General features: G+C 29.7%; 1 protein-coding gene across 18 annotated transcripts in view; it reads left to right on the plus strand.

Moving 5' to 3' along the window:
• Nucleotides 1-26,799, plus strand: part of bru3 (bruno 3) — a 286,566-nt gene that overhangs the window by 252,375 nt on the left and 7,392 nt on the right. For 4 of the 18 annotated variants that reach the window (XM_070641961.1, XM_070641963.1, XM_070641964.1 and 1 more), the window contains 6 exons: nt 18,230-18,473; nt 19,122-19,253; nt 19,527-19,625; nt 22,673-22,747; nt 24,555-24,713; nt 25,130-25,590. In XM_070641961.1, coding sequence (XP_070498062.1) covers nt 18,230-18,473; nt 19,122-19,253; nt 19,527-19,625; nt 22,673-22,747; nt 24,555-24,713; nt 25,130-25,257 — 837 coding nt within the window. In that variant the 3' untranslated portion in view covers nt 25,258-25,590. Of the gene's footprint in view, nt 1-18,229; nt 18,474-19,121; nt 19,254-19,526; nt 19,626-22,672; nt 22,748-24,554; nt 24,714-25,129; nt 25,600-26,799 lie in introns of those variants that run through there. The other 14 variants (XM_070641969.1, XM_070641970.1, XM_070641971.1 and 11 more) reach the window with 6 other exon arrangements.

The raw sequence follows: 26,799 nt of genomic DNA on the forward strand, positions 1-26,799 counted from the left end.
TTCCTTGCCTTGAAACTCTCAATTTTCATAAACTTCCTTCAAGGCAATTCTCGACAAAAATAATGAGATTGTTTGTCATGAAATTGTTATAGACATATAAATATATACAGGCATAAAAAAGGGGTTTTTCACTTAATGGCTGTGATAAAATTCATTAATTTTGCCTCTTAACGTTTTTTATGGTCATCTCGGTGCCATTAACTCATGAGGAATGAGAAACAATTTTGTCCTTTTTTTTTAAATAAAAAAATATATTTCTAGATGGGGATGACTCCAATGATATTCTTGATTTATTATTTAAATAAATATCTCTTTGTACTTTCTCATTTAATGACGACATTTATATGAGATTAAAGTTTAAAGAATGGAATTCGTCCCCCATTCTATTGAAATTAAAATAATGTACGACGAAGAATAGAAAGAAATATGTTATCTTATGTGCCATTTCCTCTATCTATTTAACATGGAAATTTATTAATGTCTACCCTACAATTCAGATTATGGTAAAATGATTAGCTTCAATAAAGAACGCATACTCAGGTGCTTTAATTTCAATTTTCCATCATTTATCATTTTACCCCTCTTTTGTTATGAAGTTTTTGATATCATTTGTGTTGCATTATTATTCATTGATATTTTACTTCTGTAATGAAAAATCGTCATGGATATATGAATTGATGTAGAAGAAGATGAAATGTAAATTTTGAAAGTTTTAGATATTCTTTGAAGGATGAGACAAGAATTCATGAATAGGTTCAATTAAAAGAGATAATAAATGAGGGTTTCATTAAGGAAATTGGAGTTATCACTTGAATGCCTATTTATAATTCCAATTTTGCTTAGTTTCTTGAATAATTGCTTGAAACTTTAAATTCAAAATAAATTTCCCGAATCTCAAAAATTCATTAAAATTCCAACCTTTAAAAAACATTCATAAAAATAAAATTTCTCCATAAATTCACTCACACCACATTTCATTCAATTCATCATAACATTTTCCGCTATAATTTTTTCTACATGCAACCAGTGCCACTTCCAATATGTATGTCAACTTCGAATGAAAATGTGCAATCAATGGAAAATTATTGCTTCAAATATTTTCCAATCTACTGCCTCTCCCTGAACTGTTTGCGAAAAAAAAAAATGAGGCGAGTGTTGTACATTTTAACGTGTATAACGAGAAATTAAATATAACTGTTGTTGCAGTAACGTTACATAAAAAATAGGAAAGAAAAAATCAATAACTTACAAACATCGCAAACGTCGAACAAATTAGAATTGCTCGCTCGTCAAACAAAAAAATTGCTTTATAGAAAAAAAGAATATGGAACTTGCTGGTTTTAATAAAGTAATCAATGGAATTGGTAAAGAGGTCAATGGGGTTTTTAATAAATTACAGCGCATATTTCAACAATGCTTCATGATTTTTATGCTTCAAAAAAATCAATTTTTGCATGCACTGTGAATAAACTACCATTAAACTCTCAATCAGTCATTCATAAGATGCTCAAAATAGCGTAAAAACAGTCACTAGAAAAGACTGTTGACAGACCAGCCAGACGTTCATACAATTGCCATGTCATTGCTACTATAGCAATGCATCATTAAAAAATATTTTTAAATCCACAATTTACATCACCCTCGGTGCTTTTGGTACTGTAGCTATAGACACTAACCGTATTAATCTGAATAGAAATATGAATGAAAAAAACTTTTTTTTATTTCAACATTCTCTGTTCTCCCTCAGTGACTAGATGACTGGCTGTTATAGTTAAAATGACAAAGTAAAATTGATGTTAAATAATTTTTAGAGCAGAAGCGGTAGCAATTGTTGAATGAAAGAAGAAGGAGTTTGAGTAGAGTAAAAATATGAAAATTTACCAGCAGCGAGTGGATATAAATGTGAATGAAAACTGTACAACAATGAAAGTGTATACTGTATAAAAAGAGATAGGGATTAGTAATTTGAATATTAAAAATTGCCATCCATTTATTTCCGAAATGACTTTAGCCGATAGAATAATTTTTAGAGGAAAAAACTGCAACTTCTTCTATTATTTCCACTACAAATGTCATTTGATGATTGGAAAAATCTATCTCACGCTTTCATTGTGCTCAGTCACAACCATCAAATTCAGAATCTCATAAAGATATTTAGGAATGAGCATCACATTGTGTCATTAATCCAAAAATGTTGTTTATTATTAAAATTCTCGAAACAGAAAATATTTTCTAGTGAATAAAAGGTTGTGTTGATAAATTAGGGGATGGAAAATGAGTGAGACTCGAATGTCAGAAATCTATCATGTTATCTCAACTCTCATTCTGATTTAACAGATTTTATGTTTTTTCTGCACTGAACATCAGCAACAGCAGCAACAACAAAAAAAGGAAGAATGAGAATTAAATTTCATGCAAAACATCCACTCATAAAATATCATTCGATGATAAATGATGATACATATTTTTCAGGCTATGTGAGTGCCTGTCTGAAGGATGATATGAAATCCGAACGTTCGTATGTGTTAGAAGCACACAACAAAAAAAAGTTTCACTTGCTTTGTCATTCACTCTCACTCCGCAAAAATTCCAACAACATTTATCGATGATTTCTGATGAGATTTTTTTTTTTGCTTCCCTTCTGGCATATTGTTCATACATACATAATATGAATCTTATCTGAAAATCTATGGCATTGTACAACAAAAAAAAGCTGCTCGGATGTATATGCAACACAATAGAAGAGAGAGGAAAAATTGAAAATCATTGTAGCAGTAATTTTTCTATCTATTACTCTTTCCTTCGTGACATTTTAATGGTGTACATAAGTTACATGCTCATAAGCTGAACATTTATTCAAACTTTTTTTTTACTGCAGAAATATGGATATGAATATCATGTTGAAATAAATTTTGGATTAAAAATTGAATTAAAATTTATGAAAATGGAAAAAAAAATTCTTATGGAATGAAAATAGACATTTTGTGATATGGATGAGATGGATTTTTATGAGTTTGTATGGAGAGCTCAGATGCATATGAGTGCATGAGTATATAATAGATAGACATAAGCTTGTCTGATTCCATGAAGTTTTGTTAAGGTTATGCATCCATTTACATCTACTCGGATTGTCTATGTTTGTATTGAAGTGATGTAGTGAGAAGTTTAAAGGTTAAATTTAAAGGTTTTGAAGGTTAAATGGAATATTAACCTAGAGTTGGCATATACCGGGTCGAGTCATCTATCAGTTCAGGTATGTGGCAATCTGAGGAAGCCTCTACCAGCATGCCAACTCCGGCTCAACCTCAACCCAACATCTGCTGATTATTTGAGATTTTTAAAAATGATGCAAATTACCTCTTTAAGACTTCATTTAAAAAAAGTTCAAAATTTAAATATTAACATGTAATTACATCCACTTGAGTTACTTTCCCTTAACAACTCAGCAATTTTTTAAATTCAAAAATATTCAAATTGTAAATTTTCAAAATATAATTTATTCAAATCATTCAAGCTTGAAGTAAAATTTAAATTTTTTTGCCAATAATTTAATTTACATCTTCTCAATTACAACAAAAGTATTTGAGTATTTTCTGTTAAGGAAGTGGATATGCAATTTGATTTTATAACCCTGACTTGTTCTCATACAAAGAAAAACAAGAAATAAAAAACTCAAAAATTCAACTTTAAAATTGACTGTTCCGGAGGTTTATTAATATTATGAACATGAAATATGCATGAATGCCAAAGGGTATAGACTCACAGAATAGGAGCTGAAAAAAAATTCCTAAGGAACAAGTTAAAAATGGTAATTTATTCAGATTGATAATTAGCAATATATTTTTCTCATCTACGCTCATGTTCTGTATGTAAATTTTACAAGAAATACGAGATGTCGAATGCTAAAACATCCCCAAAGCGCTCATCATCCAACACACACATCCGAGAGGGGAGCCTTGAATATTCAAAATGATAAATTTACGTGCGTACATATTTGTATATGTAAGGCATTATATTTGCGGTAAAAGCCTCATTAACTTTAAATCTCAGAAAATATTTCCCTGTGGGACAATTGAGAATATGTTGTTAAGCTATAGACTGTACATAAATAAAGCAAGTAGCTAAATTTTTGCTCAAAATGCAATTTTTATGGCAAAAGAAGAATAAAACAAGTCTAATGCGTATGAGATTACATAAATATTAAATTATATCCATTAGAAATGAAAAATAACGATTTTCTAATTTCCCACGAGCCATTCATTTGAATTTCCTCTCAGAAGAAATAAGGACGAAAGACAAAAATACAAATGATTACTGCTAAAATATTTAATATTATTGCATTCAACATAAGCTCCACAATAGAGGCATATACATTCAGATCTTCCGACCATACTCTTCCCTTACTAATGTTTTCATTCGTATCACAACAATAAGCAACAAGGCAATTTTCAAGTCTACAAAGCATCATTATTCTAAACAACACCTCTAAATTTCCTTCCTGCTTCTGATTCCATTGATGCTCTCATTCTCATCATTATTATTTACCTTTTTTCTCTAATTCTTCTTTCCTTTTATGTGTGCCTTACCTCACATTTATAAATTCCTTCTTGTTTAATAATTTACAATTATGACATACCGAATGTGCAATAATAATGAATGGGAATGATGAGAACGTCGGCTGTGTGCCTTTCAGGATTTCTTTTACAATGTCTGGATGTAGTTTGTGAATACATAAAGCTTTTGATTCTTGTACTGCATTGTAGCTTTATTCGAAAATTAAACCTGTTTCTATAGACCTCTTACCTGTTCTTTAGCATGAAAAAAATTAAATACGATAAAAAACACTAAATTAAGACCAACTCAAGTGAGCATTCATAAATGTAAAAAGGATGAGATTATAATCATTTATATGATGTAGAAACAAAAGGTACGTGATGTGAGAAAGAGCATACTTCATTTAGAGACTACAAGTGCTCACTTACTTACTTATCTCTTTTTTCTTTCTTACGTACTATTGTATACATCGGATACATACGTATCACAATCATAAGTAAAAAGAGGAATTTCACATATTGAAAGTTTAATGGTAATGTATGTATATTATGTTGTGCTTAAACGAGGAAATGATGTAGATATGAAGAGATAGAGAAGTTTTGTACGTGATCTTTAAATTTCTTTTGAGGGGGAAAATTTGGATTTGAAATTGATTTTTCAATTTTTAAAGATAAAGTTCTGATTTATGAACTAGCGAAATTCATTCAGACACCCTGAATTAGTTGCTAAATACCAAGCATAGCCGATAGGCACAAATTGGCTAATTGAACAAAAATTCAGCTGCAGGCCGGCTTGACTCTGACTTAGCGCCAGATTTAGATTAAATCCAGTACCATACAAGAGTAAGGCCGACCTGGTGTCGGATTTATATCGATTAACCGTCTTGTGCTATTATGGATAACATCATACTACAATAAGCGGAGTTAATGGATAAAGAAACAATAAAGATTAAGCATAAATGATTTTTTGATTGATTTAAGACCTTCATTTAATATCGCCTACGATATACTTTGCGTGCTTTATGAAAGATAACAGTAATGGTGATGAATTTGTTGCTTCAAAAATACTTAGCAAAATTGTTTCTCCTTAGTATGTTCATGACATCATAAGAAACCCAGACTGAAAAAGGGAATCACAAAAAAATATTTTACGACCGCCTGAAAATCAATTTTAATTGAAGCGCATTAAAGTGATTCGTAATTTAATGTCTCCTCATGTCTCGCACATGAAATTCCAAAATTTTACGACTCTCTTTTTTTTGCCTTTTCATTTTCGACCCATTTGCTGTCTTTTAAATTATTATATAATGTTGATGACAAGGATTTAAAGTGCGTTCATTTCATGAACAATGCTTTGAAGTCATAAAAATCATTTTTAGCGCATTTTTGAAACTTGTTTTCAAAAAGGTAGCTTAATAAGACACTTTGTTCGGCTGTTCGGGCGAAGAAAAACTTTTTAACTAGACATCGTAGAGAGCTCGGAATGGTTTTAAAAGATCAGTTCCATTGTTTTATTGGCCGCAAAGTATTTTAAAAATCTTAAAACAATCTCTAAATACGATAATTAATGAATTTTATATTTCAGTACAAAATGTAAACAAACTTTTGCGAGAAAGCTTTGAAATTTTCAAATCCGTTAAAAAATTTGAATTTCAGAAAAACGTTTTTTCAAAATATTCTTAATATTTGAAAATTAATTGCTTGAATTCTTTCTTTAACGAATCTTATCGATCTTATTTTTGCAAAGCGGACACAAGTGACTTAGACCTTACTGGAGCTTGTTTTTGGGTCTATAAGTGTCCTGGATCTTACTGGATCTTGTTTTTTAGGTCTGGAAATGACCTGCATCTTACTGGATCTTGTTTTTAGGTCTGGAAGTGACCTGGATCTTACTGGATCTTGTTTTTTAGGTCTGGAAGTGACCTGGATCTTACTTGATCTTGTTTTTTTAGGTCTGGAAGTGACCTGGTTCTTACTGGATCTTGTTTTTTAGGTCTCGAAGTGACCTGGATCTTACTTGATCTTGTTTTTTTAGGTCTTTAAGTTACCTGGATTTTTTGTTAGGTCTAAAAGTGACTTATTAACCAATTACTGATCGCTGGGACAAAAATGCGCTTAAGTCCCTCGATCAATAACACGAGGACTTCTGTAATTTTTTTGGAACCTCCTCACATTCAATTGCTCGTAGTTGTCGTAAGGACTCTTTTTTTCCAGTGTGCTGTTGAATGTGCGACGTTAAAAGCATTGAGCAATAAAATAAATCGCTTTCATAATTTCATAACAGGGAAAATTTCTCCTCCGCAAGAAAAACTTTTTGGTAGCAAGATGAAATTCATCGTAGTTGGTGGTTGTGCTGATAGCGCAAAACATATATGCAAGTAGTGACATTTGAGTATGAGTATGGCAATATAATTTACGACTTTTCTTCTTGATTCCAATTTTTTGTCAAGCGAAAAATGGAGAAAAAAATAAAGCAGCAAGTCCTAAATGCAGTTTTTCATTCCACTTTGATTCCTTTAATGTACCGTGAAACTGAGAGAAGCAGCAGCAGCCGTAGCAAAATTTATAGTATACTTAAATGGGTTATGTTACATCTTCTATAAGAAATTCAAAATGTATAGAATAGAAATCAGGGGTTTAAAGCTTTTGGAAGTTGAGTTTCTCAAAAATTGATCAAAAATGTTGAAAAATTTTGAATTTTTTGCATGTTCTTAAATCAGGTTAATACCCTTAAACTCCATTTCTCTATATGTACTTCCATATGAACTCCAAGACGCAGCAAAAAACGAACTCGAATGTATATGAAAATGGCATTAAATTGCAGCATCAATTCTTATTTTATTATCTTCCATATTGGCACTTTTTAGCATGTGATGCCATAAAATTCCTTCTTTTCTTCTTCACTACCAGAATACAGAGAAACAGAGCAGCTTAAAAAAATTCTCGAAAATGTACATGGATTATGCACATTTTTTTCCCTGTTCATATTGCAATAAATATATGATGCCAATAAAATAAGAGAGAATCGAACTGAATACGAGGTGAAATATCAAATGTGACAATAATTCTTGCTTATTGTGTGATAAAAATGATCGTATATTAGGCAGCAATATGAGAGAATGTATATAGAGGATGAGCATCCAACATTTAGCATGTCGATAAAATTCTTTTCAAATTTGCATTAAGCCACCCTCATTGGAGCAAAAAAAAATATGCTCGAAGCATCGCAGACTCTTAATATTCTACAGAAAAAAAAAATCTCGTTGGCTCAATGTTTCTGGAAAAAGTTCAAAAAGCTTTGACTTTTCTGCTAATTCAATTTTCATCGACAAAAAAAAATATTTTACGACATTTTTTCTTCGTATTTTAATTTTCCTTTTTTTTCTCGTTGAGAAACTTAATCGAGCATAAATCAGAGAAACATTTATTCATTCAACATACATTATAGACACATTCACATATAGAAAGAGAGCAAGGAGCAGAAAAAAATATCATCACAGATTATGTGCAGAAATTGAGCGTAAATATGCGCTGCCTTTTATAGATTTCATATCCATGATTGCATTCATGTCACGTAGTTGCTGTAAAATTACATTCAAAGAACATGGCATGGCAAATACATAAAAAAACTGCCTCCTACTACTCATATTTTTTATTATTTTTTTTTTATATTTTCATCTCTTTTCATTCACTTAAACTACATGCTGCATACAGTATAAACTGTATAATATAAAAAAGAACTGTGTGGATGAATGAATAAGAATAGGACGAGTGTAAGAGGAGGGCGGGAATGTGGAGACAACTTAATTCATCATAAATACAATGCTTAAATGAAAAATGTGTACACATAAAGTTTACTTTTATAATAAAAACACACATTGCTGTGTGAATAAAGAATGAAAGACATGGGAGGATGTGATATAAAAAAATAAATATGAGTCAACGGCATTTAAGGACGTTCTTTGTGATGGTCATATTAACTTATGGCTGAGTACCTTCAATTTCACTTTTAGGGGATATAAATGAGAAAAGGAAGTGATGGAAATTGTTTTGTTGTTAAATGTTATGGGATATTTTCAGGATTTAAAGATTCTTGGAATTTTATTGTTATTAAATGCACAATAATCAGCTAAAATCTTTCTAACCTTAAAGGTACTTTAATACACACATCAACCATCCAACTTTTCCTCATCATTAATGCATTGAATGTCTATTTGGAAAATGTATAGTAAAATTCATTGAGAAAAAAAAAAAACTTTTCTTCTGCTTATTTGTTGTTCTTCGTTCGTTTTTTGCTTCCTCATGATTTATTCATTTATTTATTTTTATGTTATTTCAGTCAGTTTTTTTTATGTCGAATCTAAAAATACATTTTCCTAATTGAAATAAATATGAATGAAATTTTCCGAGATAAAATTAATTTATTGAGTTATTTTCAAATTTATTGTTTGTGATGAATAGCAGATGATGAGATAGATTTAGATTGTGTGAGGGTTGGATGCGCTTATAGTTGGCGAAATGTGGGATTTGTCTTTAAAATTTCAAAGTTATTCAATCTAAGAACTGCACAAATAAAAATCTTAAATTGAAAATGCATCAAATAAATCTATAAGTAACCATAAAACTCTTTCCAATCCCCCACATCCCTCATAAAATCCAAAAACTCATGAAATAAAAATAAATATCATATGACAAAATCCAAACACTTAAATCTCTCTTATTCTCATATTGAATATAATTTTATTACAAAATACATTATCCTCGATGAACATTTGGTCACTTAAAGTCAAAACATAAGACACAACAAAAAACTGTTCATAACTTATCAGTATTCTCGAGGACATTCGTGGGTCATCAGTCAAATAGAAAATGAAAAGAGTCATCATGGCCATAAAGGCTGTTTAAAAAGGCATCAAAGGAAAATCAAAGTAAAATGATGTCATAAGATCACATTATGACCAAATCGTGATGATATAAATGTGTCGCATTGAATGCCAAATCAGCACAAGTCTTCCACATTTTCATTTTCGGGGTGTGAGGGGGGCATCTAAATAAATTTCATTTTATTGCTTTTTAGACCGTCATGAAGAATCGTTTTAACTGTTGAAAATGGCATTGGCTTTACTTAACACAATGTGTGCGAGAGTGAGAAAGAGAGAATTTGCAAAGAAGTTTTTAATAACCGAAAAATAAGAAAATAAGAAGTCATCAAAAACTTTATTCTTTAAGAGATTAAGTGCAGTGAATGAACAGTGAAATTTATAGCATTTATGTGATTAGAAAACATGAGTGGAACTCTACTGCCCGAGTAAAGTACAGCTGAGGGTTTTTAAAGTGTTGAGATGTTTGGTATGAGAAATTGGTTCAGTTACGCTATGAAGAGGTTCTTGACACTCTTTGCGTCCTTTCATACATCACAGCAAAGAGGTTCGTTCCTTGATTCATCACTGAGCTCGCTCATATAGTCCCTAAATTACTCTTACCTCCTACTCGACTTTTCATCCACATCCTCTCAATTGATTAAACTTTAAAAGCCCCCCGAAAAAACAAAATTGTCACAGGAGACTCACCCGCACGCAACAAAAAAAAAAAAATTACAAAAGTCCTCGTGTTATTGATCGAGGGACTTAAGCGCATTTTTGTCCCAGCGATCAGTAATTGATTAATAAGTCACTTCCAGACCTCAAAAACAAGATCCAGTAGGATTCTGGTCACTTCCTTTCGCACGAAATGAGATCCAGTAGGATCCAGTTTACTTCCTGGCCCACAAAACAAGATCTGGTAGGATCTAGGTCACTTCCAGAACTAAAACACAATATCCGGTAAGATCCAGGTCACTTCCAGAACTAAAACACAAGATCCAGTAAGATCCAGGTCACTTCCAAACCTAAAAACCAAGATCCAGTAAGATCCAGTTCACTTCCAGACCTAATAACCAAGATCCAGTAAGATTCAGGTCACTTCCAAACCTAAAAACCAAGATCCAGTAAGATCCAAGTAACTTTCAGATCTTAAAACAAGATCCATGTAAAACTTCCACAAATTTAAGAACTTAATCATTTAACGGATTTTCATAATTCAAAACTCATAACGGTCAAAAAAAAATTCAAACATTGTTCAGTAAACACTGAAAAAACATCGACAAACATTGAAAAACACTGTAAAACAATGAAAAAACGTGTTGTTGTTTTTGTTGTTGTTGTATTTGAAAATGAAAAACTGTTAATTATAGTATTTATGCGTTGATTTGAAACTTCTAAATGACCGATAACCCAATAACTTGATACAACGAAGCTATTAAAACAAACCAGAGCTCTCTACAATGTCTAGTTTTTGAGATCTCGCGTTCCAGCCGACCGAACAGACGAACGAACGAACGAACGAACGAACGAACAAAGTGTCTTATTAAGCTACCTTTTTGAAAAAAATTTCAAAAATGCGCTAAAAAGGAAAAAATATCTTTCATTAATGAAATAAATGTTTTATAAGCTCAATGATCACAAACAGCAGTGGCAATAGCTATAATGATATTTTACAAAATTTATAACTTTACAATTTGTGAAAATGTAATCGACTCACTCTCATTTCTTTCTGGTCTAAAATATTGATTCAATTCAGCACATGTATGGATCTTCAACTTCATATCTCCCCTGCTGCTGCTCATCCTGACTGACTGTTTTTGTTATGTTACTTACTGATATCGAAAGGGAATCTCTCAGGAGACTTTTTAGGACAGTTTGATGTTATTTATAATGCAATAGATATATATTATACCATTCTCAGCCCAGCATGAAATTGAAGACTGGCCTATGAAAGTTTTGTAGACTCACACTTTCTTTTTTCTGCATTTTAGCTCCGATGCTGTCAAGATGTCGATTAATTTTCAATCCTCATTTGTTATTTATTTGCTAGTGAATTATGTTTTTTCTTCCTTGTTGTTGTTTCTAACATCCTCCTCCATCCTTTCTCTCTGGATGTGCATATTTCTTCCATCTTTTTAGATATCGGAAAAGGAAGTGAAAAAGGTTCGAAAAAAGTTTTTTTTTTCTTCTCATTCCATCGCATCGATTTTTTTTACTACTTTTTTTTTGTGTGTGTTATTTTCATACCGGAGATTACATCGCTAAATAAAAATATGTCTTGTGCATGAAAAATGAACTTTTTTTCTCTACCTGTTATCAACTTACTTACTTACTTACTTTTCTTCATTCTACCTCAGAGTCTATTTGTATTTGAGTAAAAAAAAAATTTCATGTCAAATTCCCCTGTGAAGATGTCTGCAAAGTATGAATGTAATATTTTTTCTTGTATTTCGGTTGAAAATTATCAAGAAAAAAAAGGTCTTTCAAGATATGAAATTTATAATAAAAAGGAAACACAAAATGAAATTCATAATGAATTCCCAGAAGATGGAATTTTTTCATATTTACTTGTGAGGTTTGTTTTATGTGAAACACTTGAATAACTTCAAGAATATGAAATATTAAAAAAAAAATGTGAGGAAATTGGTTTTTATTTAGAATAAATTGTTTGTATGGAGAAGACATTTGGTGTATCTAGGGTTGAAATTCAAATGAATATGACTTCATTTTTGGAGAAAAATTGACTCAAATATTGAGCAAATTGTAGAAATTTTTAGAAAATTAGTTCAAAACTTGAAGATTCTATTAAATTCCCTTAACATCGGAGTGCGAAGTCGACTTGAAATTTGTAGGGAAATTCGACTCAATTCGACTCGAATCTACACAAAATTCAAGAGATCCAATGCGATTCAAGCCCATTACTCAATGAATTGATCTTCCTTAGAAACCCTTAATTCTAACAAGCTTATAAGCACACTTCACTTTTTATCTAAACTTCTACTATTACCAAGTCTTATTCCCTTGATTCTAATATTTTCACATAGATGAAAATTTCATTTTATATCTTATAAATAAGACCATCCAATTTTTATTTCATCAATATTGATAGAAATTGAGTTCTTTTGACTCCCACACGAGAACATTTTTCGTATAATACATATAATTTTATTGAATTTTATAAATAGAATGATTCAATGTAATGAAAGTAAAAAGGAATGAACTAATCCTTGTAAATTGGCAGCTTTTGAATTTATGGGTCCTATTTTTAGGATTAAATTAAAAATGTTTGAGAGATGGAAAATTGGATCAAGAAGATGAAGTCTAATTATTCTGTAGATAATTAGGATATTGATATGATAATTAATTCAAAAGATTCTAAGCTATGTAGGCGTTTGATATTCATAAATTTGAATTTAACTCAAATATTGCCTATCAAAAAATGCATTAATCAATAAAATTGAAATAAATCCCCTGAGTCATGTCCACAGGCCTTTTCATTCAACAAATCCTAATAAAAATATACAAAATCAAACATAATCATTAAAATATCATACAAGAAAAATAACATGTTGCCATCTAAATAACATAAACCCTAAAAAATATAAAATAGATATGATTAAATCCTCGTATCAATGTCCATTTGATACATTTTTTTCATGTATATACATCCTGAAAATTTATTCAATAATAAAATATCAAACAGTATCATCAACAACAACAGCAATAAGGCAAGCAAACAAGTATGATAATAACAAACAACATTTCAGCATTATTAAAAAAAATACTACGGTACATAGCCAAAGGGTCGAGTAGTATCAATCACAGGAACTGATGTTTGTGTATGCCAATATTGCAATGCACAAATAGAGCAAAAAAGATGAATATTATTTTTTTTTTGGAACATAAAATGAACTCGTGCTGTGAATGCCTGAATCATTGCACTGAAACATAACACAAACATATAATGTCGATTGTATAGCATAATATAGTTGAATTTTCAAAAAATATGTATATATTCTCTCTATTGCTGATCATAAACAACTGCAATTGGAAGTACATGTTGCGCATATGAGCATTTTATTGCTTTTTCATGCCGTCTCTCATCCCAAATATTTCCCCAAAAAATGCTTCTTGTTGTTTGCTGTTCGATTTCGCATCACTAAAAAATCAAATTGTGCTGAACTCACAAGTGAATATGTGCGTGCGTACATGAAAATACATAAAAAGGCGAGAGTGCAAATACAGAAAGTTATAAAGTATAAAATTTTCTTCTCCCTTCAATATTCTGATACTGTTGCTGCTTGCCTTTATATTGCCGTGCCATGTGTGAATCTCATTCACTCTTCGTTGTCTTGATTTAATGCCCTCAGCAAATGCCAATTTCCATAAATATGATTCTGTTCATTTCATGTCTGTATGTATTTTTTGGTTAAAATTCGAAAATCATCTAAATTCATCTGCATAATATTGATCAGCATAAAATTGGTTATTACTATTGGTTATGTTACCCGGTTGATACACTTAAAAAGGAAGATTTTTGGGGGGAAACACAACAGATTATTTGATCCATTTTTCTAGACATCTTACTAATTATTGATCTCATTTCATGATTCTACTAGGGATTATTGAACCTGTAAAATTAATTTACAAAAATCTTAATTCACCTTACAATGCACAACTCGGTCTCAAAAATCCAAACTACTCAGTTCTCATATAGTAAAGTCTATAAAAAGCTTATGGTCTATATTCGATGTAGAATGAGAATTATAAGCTTATATTAGTACTAATCCCAAATGATCTCACCGATGGAATGAAAAATTGCATGATGATGGTTAGCATGCAGCAAACAACGATGGAATCAGCAGACGATTACGTACATGATGATGATGATAAGAAGGGCAATAACACACATTAAATCTCTGATCTAATTCAACTTAATTTTCAACCAAACTCTTTCGCCTTACATACATTTTAGAAATGAACGTTCTGTCCTCTTCGTTTCTCTATTCATGAAACTATCCACAACTAATCCATTTCAATGCAATTTTCTCTCCATCTACTTTGCCACATTAAAACTCAAACCGATAATAATGAATTTTTCATGAAGGCGCAACAAGCAAATTTTCCACTCAACTCACACACCAGTAAAAAGAACCCCAACGAAAGGAGCTTTATTCAGATTTTTGCAGCATTAAACTTCTACTATAGTGCACCTTCAACAAACAGTTTTGAGTCATTAAAAATGTTTTATTTTTCATTTTCAGCTACTATTATTTTTTTTTTTGGGGTTCATAGAATGGAAAAACTTTCCATTCTTTTCATTCTCTTTTCATCGTTAATGCTAATTAAATAGCTGTTTGTGCAAAAAACATTTATAATCAAGTTTATACTCTCATTATTACGGTGAACTATTGGATGGTGAGAAGAAAAAAAATGTGAAATAATCTTGGGTTTATGAAATTAAATCAAAGGGAAGTTGGAAACAAAGTTCTAAGTGAAAAAGTTATTTTAATCAACATTTTTAAGTGGATTTTCTTTGATTTCTTTTTTTGTATTTTTGTTTGAAATTAGATGAAAATTTTTGAAACTTGAAAGTTTATTTAAAGAAAAATTTCAAATTTAATCTCAAAAAGTTCGAAAAAATTTTAAATCAATAACCAATTTCACCTCAAAACTCTCAACTTTTACTCCATAATTCACACACATATCTCGTCCAGAAGATAATACAAAATTTCGGACCAAACTTCATTCTTCTTCTTGTTATTCCATACTTCTTTTTATATCATACAGTTTAGTTCAGATAAGAGATGATTTTTTTATTTTATTTTTTCAAGAGAGATGAAAAACTTTTTTTTTATGACACAAACAGAAGTAGCCATTTTTGGTCATCACTTGAGATGAGCAATTTATTTATCTCTGCATGCTGTACACACACACAAAATGTATACAATGTTTGAGACATCAAATGAGATGGAATATAAATTTCGAAAAGAATAAAAAAATATGTTATGAGATGCAAAATTTAATGACGAAAGTTTTAGGATGTGAAATAAAAAATTTAATTTGTTGCAAAATGATGCATGAGCATATGGATGCTCACTTTTTTTGAGAGGGTTTTTGTTTAATGGATTAATAAAATTTTGTGGTTTTGATGAGTCATTCTTGATTCAATTTTAAGTGGATTGAAAGGAGTAATGAAAAAAATGTTGCTGCATTTAATGGATATAGAGTCTGTCATGTGAATAAAGGAGATTAAAATTTTTAATGTGATACTTAAGCAACATTGTTGCATAGTTTTGGGTTTGTTGGATAATTTTGTAGTGTTGACTTGAAAATCAGCTGAATTTAAGGATTGAATAGCCCAAAAGGCACAAGATGAAGGCTCTAGACCAGCGTGACTCTAGAAACTGACCCAATTCAACGAAATCAGGCTTCAAATTGGAGTCAAGTCGGCCAGGAGTCAGATTTTGTCGATTTTTATGCCGTGTGCTTTCCGGGATGATGAATTTGTTAAGCACCATTGAAAACAAAATCAAAAATAATCCATAAGTTCCTATTTAACTAAAATTTCATCAATGACATTATCATTTGTTCTACAAAACATAAATCCTTATGACATTGAACAAAAAAGCAATTGACATAATGAAAAGTAAAGTAAAATAAGACACGAAACAATAAAAAAAAAAACTTTCAAAATTAAGAGAAAATACAGCATAACCCCTGAGTGGTACAAGTCCATTATTCTACCTATAAAAGTTCATTCTAAAAATAAAAGAAGAAAAAAATGTTTTATAAAGACAAACAAAAGTTTAAAGACAAACAATGTAAAAAAACGTTCGGTCATTGCAAATGACAATTTTTTTTATTATTATTCTGTTCAGTCTCTTTTACTGTAACATCCTTCCGCTCTCATTTTCCTGTCTCCCTGCCATTACCATCATCATCGTTGAATTTAATCACATTATAGTTTATAGTATAGTAACATGAAATAGGATAGTAAATGCACAATGATAGTAATTACTTTCAAATAATATAGAACGAAAAGTTCGGTAAAACAAACTTCTTTTTTTTTTGTGTGCAGCACAAGCATTTACAGATAATATGTTTCCGTTTTTACTCTTGTTCCGTTAATAGAAAAAACAGAAAGAACTTTAGTAGTAGCTGATGATGATAATGGAAGTAAATGGAATAGGGAGCACCAACTTTGGACAAACTTATTCTGCACTTTACGTCTGCTTAAAAATACTTACTCAGTTTCCTTTTATACGCTTTTTGATAGTTTGTGTTGAACTCATGCTGCTATTAATTCTCTGTCTTGCACTTTATAATATCAACAATTGTTCGGTGCCTTCTACTATAAACTTTCTTTACATTCATCTTCAAATCCACCCGAACTCATTTTTAATGCTATGATTGTGCAAAAGTTTCCTCATCATTTCGTGCCTCATTTTTATTTCCTTTCAAAATACAAAAAAAAATGTAGAAGATTTAGCATTTGCCAGAGATGAATACTTTACTGAATGGAAGCAACGGAGAAAATAATGATGGTAGCATGTACAATGGAAATGAATGAGTTACTGCTTCAATTGTTATTTTGTTGCATACGAAAAGAAGTTACATCAAAAAAAGAAGACTTTCTTTTATTATTTTTATACTTTTATTTTATTTTCTTTACTTTGATGAACTAGACAGTGACTGAGTGGGAGATGGAAGTTATTTTTGCAAGTCTTGAGAAAATATTTTTTGTGATTTTTTATTTCCTTTTACTGAGTTATTTTTGGGGGTTCTAAATGTTTTGTAAATTATGGATGTCCTTAAGTTGGTTAACAATTTAATGTAAAACAAATTCTGGTAGCATTTACAGATAATATGTCACTCTAGATGTATGCATCTACATGACTGAAGTAAAGCCGACCATTGTATCGCTTAAAAATACTTACTCAGTTTCCTTTTATAAATTGACATTGATGGAACTCATTTTTAATGCTATGATTGTGGACAGCCTCATTTTTATTTCCTTTCAAAATACAAAAAAAAAATATTTGCCAGAATATATTGGAAGCAACGGAGAAAATAAGACAAATGGTACAGTATTGCCATCATGCCACAATTTGAGCTTGCTCTTTGCCTATTAGTGACGATGCCTCAACTTGATCCTCAAACCTGCTCAGCTAAAACTCATTCAAATTTGGAATTCATGCCACAATTTGATTCATAAGTGACAATTCGCAATTATTCGATTCTCCCAAATTCTCATCGCTTCCCTCAAAAGCCATTAAATTGAAGCATTCCATTGGAACCACTATAATCATCCTTCACTCTGATGATATTGAGACAGTTCTTTCTCATTTCTTCGTCTTATTTTTGCCTGTAGCAGTTCATTTTTTTTCTTTTATACTTTCCATGAATGACAACTTTTTTTATGACTTTAAAGTAGATAGAAGAAAATAAAATGAAGTGAGTTAATGTTTTTACATTTCACGACGAAAAATGCTGGTGCTGTGCTCTCGCTATAAGATACAGATGAATCGAGAGAATGGCAAGCACAAAAAGAATTTCTTTTATTAAATTTACTTTTTTTTTTCTTTTTATTCCTATGGCAAAAATAGAAGGGATTTTGAAGAGATTTTTTTTTAATGCTGTGTGCTGAATGTATCATAGACTTTTCTTCTTCTTCTTCAATAAAAGCATCATTTGTAGCTCGGATGTGAAACTTTAAAAAGTCATTTAAACTTTTTCGTTCACGAAAAAAAAAAAAATATAAAAAAATTTGTTACTTAAAAATATCTTTAACATTTTGTTTTTTCATTGCAGGGAGCATCTTCCAGCTTAGTTGTGAAATTTGCCGATACTGAAAAAGAAAGACAAATAAGACGCATGCAACAAATGGCTGGCCACATGAATTTATTAAGTCCCTTTGTATTTAACCAATTTGGACCATATAACGCTTACGCTCAAACGCAACAACAAGCTGCACTTATGGCAGCTGCAACGGCGCAAGGAACATATATGAATCCTATGGCTGCTTTAGCTACCCAAATACCTCACGCTTTAAGTGGTAAGTTGACTAAATTGTTGTTGTTGTTTTTTGTTTGTGGATATTTCTGTGAGGCTTAGAGGTTTGGATGAAAATTTCTATTTGTAACCCACCTGAGCCTCTATGTCTCAAATAACTCTGTGTAGAATTCATTCATCCATTTCTCATTAGAAAATAGAGTCTAGTAAATTTTCTGTCTTATCATTTGTAGTCAAAATTCCCTCCGTCCATGTCAATTTACTTTCTTTTTTAATTTGAGAAATTTTATGTACAAATGACTAGAAATATTTCAAAATTAGGAATCTTTCAAAAAAATTTTGGAATTATTTCAAAAAAAAATAAAAATTTCATCCTTTTTTAAAAAATTAATTTTTCAGGATTTAAAAAATCCATTAAAAACCCAAAGCTAAAAAAAAATTTGCAATTTCATGTCACTTGACTAAAATCTCTGAAAACAATTTCTCCCCCTTTCTTCACATGCAATCGTCATCGTCATTGTCATCAACTTTGTACACAATTACATAATCACACAATTTTACACTAACAAAAAAAAAATGCACATATAAACATACAAAATCCATCAACTCATCTTCATGTTTTGACACCAAAAAAAAAAAATACTAAATCATAATCATGAAAATCATGCACATACGTACATACATAATATAGGACAACCTGTTAATGCATCTTTGCCATCCCCAACAATGCCAACATTCAACATGGCTGCCGCTCAACCAAATGGTCAACCAGCTGGAGCCGAGGCTGTTTATTCAAACGGAATACCTCATACGTATCCTGGACGTAAGAATAATTTAATTATTTTAAAAATTGTTGAATCATTTTTGAATCAAAATTTGAAAAGACACTGAATTTTTTGGTGGTTTTATTTCTAAAAAACTTGAACTTTAAAGATTAAAAATTTGTGTAGATGCTCCAGCAAAAATTTAAAAATTTAACCCCTTAGTAAAATGAACCAAAAAATTGAAATTTAACCACCGTAAAAAAAATTTCTCATAAAATTTTAAGACCAAATCCAACACTCAACACTGATGCTATCAAATTTAACCCATCCAGATGCACTACAATTATCGATACCAGCACAAGGGCTGGCGAATGGTGATGCTGCATTACCACACGCTGCTTATCCTGGCATTCAACCCTATCCCGGTGTTGGTAAGTTAAATTAATCTAGCTTTAAATTTTAGTTACAAAATAAAATTTTAGACAAAAAGAAAAAAAAAAATTCAACTTTCTGCCTCTGTCTATATTTTTATGTATATGTCTATGTGTTGTTTTGTTCACATTAAAAAATAATATATATAAATATAAATGAAATTTGATTATAAAAATTGTGATGAATTTCTTTATATACATATATATTTATTGATTGTGTTCAGTGTTTTCTGTTTAGCTTATTGATGATATTTCATATTGTTGATATTTCAATATTCAAATATTTATTTTCATTTAAATCAACTTTTTTTTTATCTCGACTTCAACATTCGAAGTGGATTTATTATTTTATGCCTCAAGTTCTGTCGAGGCTTTTTTGCTCTGATCATTTTTTAATTTACTTCAATTTTTTTCAATTCTTTTTTTTTTTAATTTAAGTTCAAAAAGTTTGCTGTAAATTTTTTGATGCTACCTCCTTCTTTTCTCATATTTATTGTAAATGTTGTCTTCTTCTAAATATACTTTTTTTGCAATTTTTATGATATCTACTTGCTATAATTGTTATTCTTTTTATGAAATAAATCAACTTATAACTAATAAGTCATGTCTTCAATATCAAATAAATCAATATCAATCTTTATAATGAAGGTTGTTTGTAGATTATTCTAGATTATTTTTTGTAATAAGAGTAATTTAGGATGAGATGTAAATGGCTTTTTGTTATTAAGATGTGAATTAAACACAAGCAAAAATGAATTTTGTATGAAATTTTGAATGATTTTTTTGTTAACTTTTTTAGCAAATCTTCAAGGAAATAAAAAGAAAAAAATCTCACTTGTCAAATTCTTCATAATAAATCCAAATACGCCCACAAAAAAGCATCATCAAGGTCACATTTTGAAATCAAATGAACAAACAAAATGATGATGAATGGATTTTAAATTGATTTTTTTCCCCGTCATGATTAAATTATGTAGAGACAATTTTACTGCATTAGAAAGTGACTTATTGATGGGTACATTAAGTCTATGATGACAAAAAAAAATTGTAAACTCATTTGCGAGAAAATTGACATTTTTCGTTCGGTTAATGAGATTTTTTATTTACATTTTGTCGTTAAGCCTTTTTTTTGGGGAGCAAGATTTCATTTATTAAATTTTTCAAAATGGTTTAAATATAAATTTAAATTCAAATTCAATTTATTTGTTGTGTGCTAAGATAATATTTGAATTAAATTAGCAATTGTCTATTAAAATTACATATCAACCATTCAATTTCAATTTATAAAGCCACTTATTTTAAAATCAGAAATTAATTCTAAAATCGTGACCAAAAATCAACAGTAAAATTAATTTCAATTATCGATAATGAGTTTAATTGCTTATCGATTCAATATAAAAAGAATTGAAATTGCTCTATTATAATTTAGTCCATTTTCTGACTAATAACAGTTTTAAAAATTCATGAATAAATAAAATTCATTCAAAGTTTCTACATTCAAAATTGCACTGAATTAAATATCTTATCACAAAAATCAATTTGAATAAAACTCATATGAAATATCGACTCTAATTGACAGAAATAATTGGTTTCTATCAAATTAGATTGAAATATAATTTTTAAAAAAAATATAAAATGTGCAAACTAATTATTTTAATTGATTGTTGAGTAATTAATGGTATTGGTTTGAGTGATAATAGGAACGATGCTGGATAATTGATAGAATTGGGTGATTCAATCTAAAAGCTGGATTTTCATTCTAATTAAAAGAATTCCTAGAATTCAAGAATTTCAACTTCAAGAAACTTAATTCAAAAGTATCTGCAACAAAAGATCCAATTACACCCCTTAAGCTAGTCAATTATCTTCAATTTAAAATCAAAAATAGAAAATAATTCAAAAAAGTCTTCTTCATTCATACAATTAATTAGTTCAATATGACCAAATCAGATTTCAAGATCTCATATCTTCAATCAAATATTCTGAGAATCTTAAATCTGCTTCAGGCTCTTTTAATTGAAAACAATCTCTATTTTAATTGCACTAACGAATGAGCCTTTTGTTTGTATGTCCAAAATAAATCCATCCACTTACAGTTCAGATTCTCTGAGCACACACAAAAGTAAGCTTTAATTAAAATGTCATTTAGCACAACCTCTTCTTTATTACATACGAAAAAAACGTTTAGGAAATTTTTTTCCATGTGAAATCTCCTTTTGGCCTTTTCTTTTCATCCACATCTACACACTACGTGATGTTTTAGATCTGAAAAGGATAAATGCATGAAAAAAAAAATCTCACATGTGAGTCAACACAGGATAAAAAAAAGGGGAAAAAGACAAAGTAGAAAATAAATATTCATTATCAAAACGTTTGTGGATGTTTGTTCCAACATTTTTAATCAACAGCTTTTTTTACTTCAAAGCTGGAACGTATGGTGTGTTTAACAAAGTTTTTCTGGGTATTTTTCCTGTGATTCGCATTTTTATGTGCTGAAAAGGGATGAAGAGATGTGGAATTTGGCAATTATGAGGGATTTAGAGTTCTTCGGGCAGGGCAATAGACATGTCAGATGAAATTTTGAAAGTAAGTCAAAATACTTGGACTTCTAATGATTTAGAGTTTTCATGACTCCAATTTTGAGTTGGATGGAGTTCTTTTGGAGTCATGACTCCCAAAATCCTGTCAACTCTACAATGATCACCTTAGAAATCTCCGTATCACGTTACTGTATCAGTATGCTCATTGTCTGTTAAGTTTTAACATTCGAAATGTTCAGAAGTGATTATCAACACTAATGGACATAGACAGTGTGTTGATATGCGACACATATTGGCACAAAGGCCTAAAATTCCTCATTTTAATGATTGACAGCTAATTCGGATCCATTAAAAACCCAACAATTAACAAAAAGTAATTAAAATTTTGCACAATTTAAAATTCAATATAAATAAGCAGAAAATTAAAAAAAAATTTGTCATTAAAATTTTTTTTCGATGTTTCAATGTATTTTAAATGTTATATGATTGTTGAATATTATTTAACAGCCTATCCTGCCGTCTATGGACAATTTCCACAAGCTATTCCTCAGCAAATTGCAGCTGTTCCAGCTCAACGAGAAGGTAAGAGTTCACCATCTTTAAAATATCCCACACAGATACACATACACAAAACTATATCTATCTATAGCACCAGTATAAAACTAAGATAGACCGTCCCCAAAAAATACAACAAAAAAGAACTTTTTTTACTAATTTTATTTTAGCTCCTTTTTTTGTATAATTTTTATTTTCTAATTCGACTTCTTCTTATTCCCACTGACTTTCTCATGACTTTGTCTATCTGTAAATGTATACACAAAAAAAAGAAGATTTTTAGGTTTATGTTTGTTGAATATTTGTTGGCTAATTAATTTTTATAGATTTTTTTGTGTCTATTTCCATAGTGTTTAATATCTCTATTTACACATAGTCATACATACAAAATGATACTGTCTATAAGATAATATTGCTGCTAATTTGCTTCTAATGTTAATTTATAGCCAAAAAATTTTCTTTTTTTTTTCTTCTTTTGACAATTTTTATACTTTTTGTTCTTGTTTTGAACACAGAAATACATACACGAGCCCTCTTTATATATTTTTGTTACACAATTTTTTTCTTCCTATCTAAATTCGCTGTGAATGTTGTTTCAATTTTTTTACTCATATACAATTTCTATTTCTATATCACGCATGATGGATATTTTTATGATTATTATTTTTATATGAGATACATTTTATGATTGGAAATGGCAAATAAAAATTGATATTTTGAGAGTCTTAATTTTAAAGGTTTTTATATGAATTTGATGGAAGCTTTTGGGTTTCTGTTTGAAACTCTAGCTGCTCATTGGAGGGCAAAATGAGTGCCGCGGCAGACTAATGTGTTGTCTGCAGTTTTTGTAAATGTCACGAATCCCTGCGTGGATTTAGTTGAGACTAAAAAAACAAAATTTGCTGATATGGCAAAGGTTGCCCACTCCGAGCGACACAAATAAAAAAGGCTTCGCCACTAAACTTTCTAGGCTCCGCTAAAATTCCTTTATTAACACCAAATTGAAGCCGTTTCCGTTTGACACCCATCTGAACCCCAATGAAGACGGCTTGCATTTTGTATTAATAAAAGAATTTTAGCAGAACCTTAAAAGCTCCGTAATGAAGATTTCTTCATTTTATCGCTCGATCACAACTGCTCTAGCTGCTTACTGACGCATTTGAAAGTAGTATTTCATAAACCATTAAAGCCATTCAAATTGAAGACCCACAAAAAAAAACAAAATCTAGTCTGAAAATTTCCCCAAACTTTCAAACAACTTTAAATGAATTCAAATGCTCATTTCCATAGGGAAAATAAACTTTTTTGCTGCTAGATTTGCCACCCACATATCAAAACTTCAAACCTACCCAGACTGGTTGGTTACAAAAAAAAAAGTTTCAATTTCATCAGATTTCATTCATTTACATGCACATGTCATTTGTGTTTAATAAACAAAAGGAAAATGAAGAAAAAATTTTTGTTTCCATCCGTTGCTATGGCATTTTCACTTCTGAGAGGACAAACTTGCTACATTTGCCATTTTCATCATGAAAATTTTTGTATGTTAATTATAATTTTCTGTGTATGCTGAAGAAAACTTTTTCATTTGATCTCTTTTTTCTCACTCAATAAAAAACTCTTTGAAAGAAAAACTTTTTTTTAATTTTTTTTTTATTTATTTCCATAACTCAATTTAAAATTTTTTTTCTCTCTAATAAATATTTATGATGAGATGTATATACTTGAAAAAATTATGAATTAATTACAAAAAAAGTACCTATCAAAAAAAAAAAAAAATGAAATAAAATTACACAGAGAATTTTTTTTTCTTTTTTCAATATTAATTTCACAGGATGCTCCATATCTGGACCTGAAGGCTGTAACCTGTTTATTTATCATTTGCCTCAAGAATTTGGCGATGGTGAATTGATGCAAATGTTTATGCCATTTGGCACGGTTATTAGTTCTAAAGTATTTATCGATCGCGCTACAAATCAAAGTAAATGTTTTGGTGAGTATCGGGGATGGTTGGGAGGTATTTGATGTCGGAATAGAGTCTTGGAGTCAAGTCATGGGTAGTTAAATCTGTCAGTGCAAGCATGAGACTTATTTGGTTGAATAGTTAAGCAACAGAACGGAAATCTCAAAATCTTCCTTTTATGAAGACGTGGGTTTGATTCCCAGAAGATGCAAGACTCTCAGCTTCTCCTTTTAGTGCTGCTGATATGACAAAATGACTCACAATGCTTACGACATTGCGATATCTTGCATTAAAGTAGCTGAAGTTGATGAAATTTCCAATGAAATTTTTTATGACAATTTTAAGTCATTTACAATAAGTTTGATTGCAATTCATCAATATCCAGCGAAAAATGACACATTCTACTTCTAAATTCCATAACTAACACTCTTTTTTATCATATCCAGGTTTTGTTTCCTTTGATAATCCTGCCAGTGCTCAAGCAGCTATTCAAGCGATGAATGGTTTCCAAATTGGAATGAAAAGACTGAAGGTTCAGTTGAAAAGACCTAAAGATGCCAACCGACCTTATTAACAATCAACAACCGAGTCAAACGGCATTAGAAAAGTAGTTTATCAGGTGAGCGAATCCGTAAATCGTACGGCTACGTTTACCACAAGTACTACACCGAAATATTAAGTTTCTTTTATATCTTTTCAAATAAAAAAAAAACTATTTTGTTTCAATAATTTTTTTTTCAATACAATATTATATTATGAAGAAATAAAAAAAAGAATAAATAATAATAAGAATAATAATTATATTAATAATATCTCTCATTTTTTGCTTATTATATGAAACAAGAATGAATATTTTTCCTTTTTATGATTAAAAAAAAATAAAATAAATTTAAATGATGAATAAAATGAAAAAAAAAATTAGCCGAAGCTTTAAGAAAAAAATTAAGTAAATTAAATGAACAAAAAAAAATTTAGTGGAAAATATTTAAAAACACACACAAAAAACACACATTAACTTATTAATTAATTAAATTTATTAATTACTTACTTACTTACTTATTACTTAAAGGAATAATAAATAAAAAGAAATTAAAAAAGTTAATTTTCTCCCTTCTATCGTTGATAAACAAGAAAAAAATGACAAAAAACGAAAAACAATACCAAAAAAGATGAATCCAAAAATTTGTAATTTGCATATTTTTTCATCTCGAATATCAATTTTTATGTAAAATAATAACGATGATGAAAATTGATTACAATAAGTAAGAAGAATTTTTTGGTGGGAAGTTGATTTAATGGAGAAGATTTAACTGAGTTTTTAAGGGATGCGATTACTCAAATATGAGTTTTGCGAGGTTTGTTTAATGTTTGATGAGATTAAGGATTAGATTTTGAAGATATGATCTAAATCTCAATAGTTTTGGGTTTGGAAATTGAACTCTTATGTTGATTTTAACTCTCAAATCGACTAGATTTCGTGAAATTTATGACTTTTCTTTTGAAAAGATTTGTAAATTCTGACAAAAATTTAAGAAATTTCTCAAAATAATATTGAAACTTTTGTCAAATTTAATGCAAGTTTTTAAGATTTTCATTCAACTTTTTCAGTAGATTCATCACTGTAAAATTGCTAAATATCATCAAATTTATTACAAATTAAAATTTAACAACCAATTTCTTAATAAATTATAGAATTTCTTCTCAATCAAATCAACTTCTACCACCAATAAACTTAAAAACACTACAAAAAAGTAAATAATTTTGGCCAATTTTGAACGACGATAACTAAATGAAGAAATAAGGAAAAAAACAAATAAATTATTAAAAAAAAAAGTTCACAAGTCTCTTTTTGATTCTTTCTTTGAATGTTAATCTTTAGAAAAGGATATAAAGTATTATTGAATGATATAAATTTATTAGATGACAGGAAGGAAGATAAAAAAAAAATGATAAAAATTGATTGATGATAATGATGCAGGAGATAGTATATGCTTAATTTAAATTTAAAAAATTATTTATTCAGTTTTTTTCATGCTAATGAAACCAAAAAAAAAAAAACCATAAACATCAGATGAAAAAAATGGTAGAAACTAGAAAATATTAATCACTTTTAAAT

Source organism: Chironomus tepperi, unplaced genomic scaffold (assembly GCF_022539635.2).
Source record: "Chironomus tepperi strain 1889 unplaced genomic scaffold, CSIRO-AGI_Ctep_v1 contig_261, whole genome shotgun sequence".
In the NCBI taxonomy this organism is placed as follows: domain Eukaryota; kingdom Metazoa; phylum Arthropoda; class Insecta; order Diptera; family Chironomidae; genus Chironomus; species Chironomus tepperi.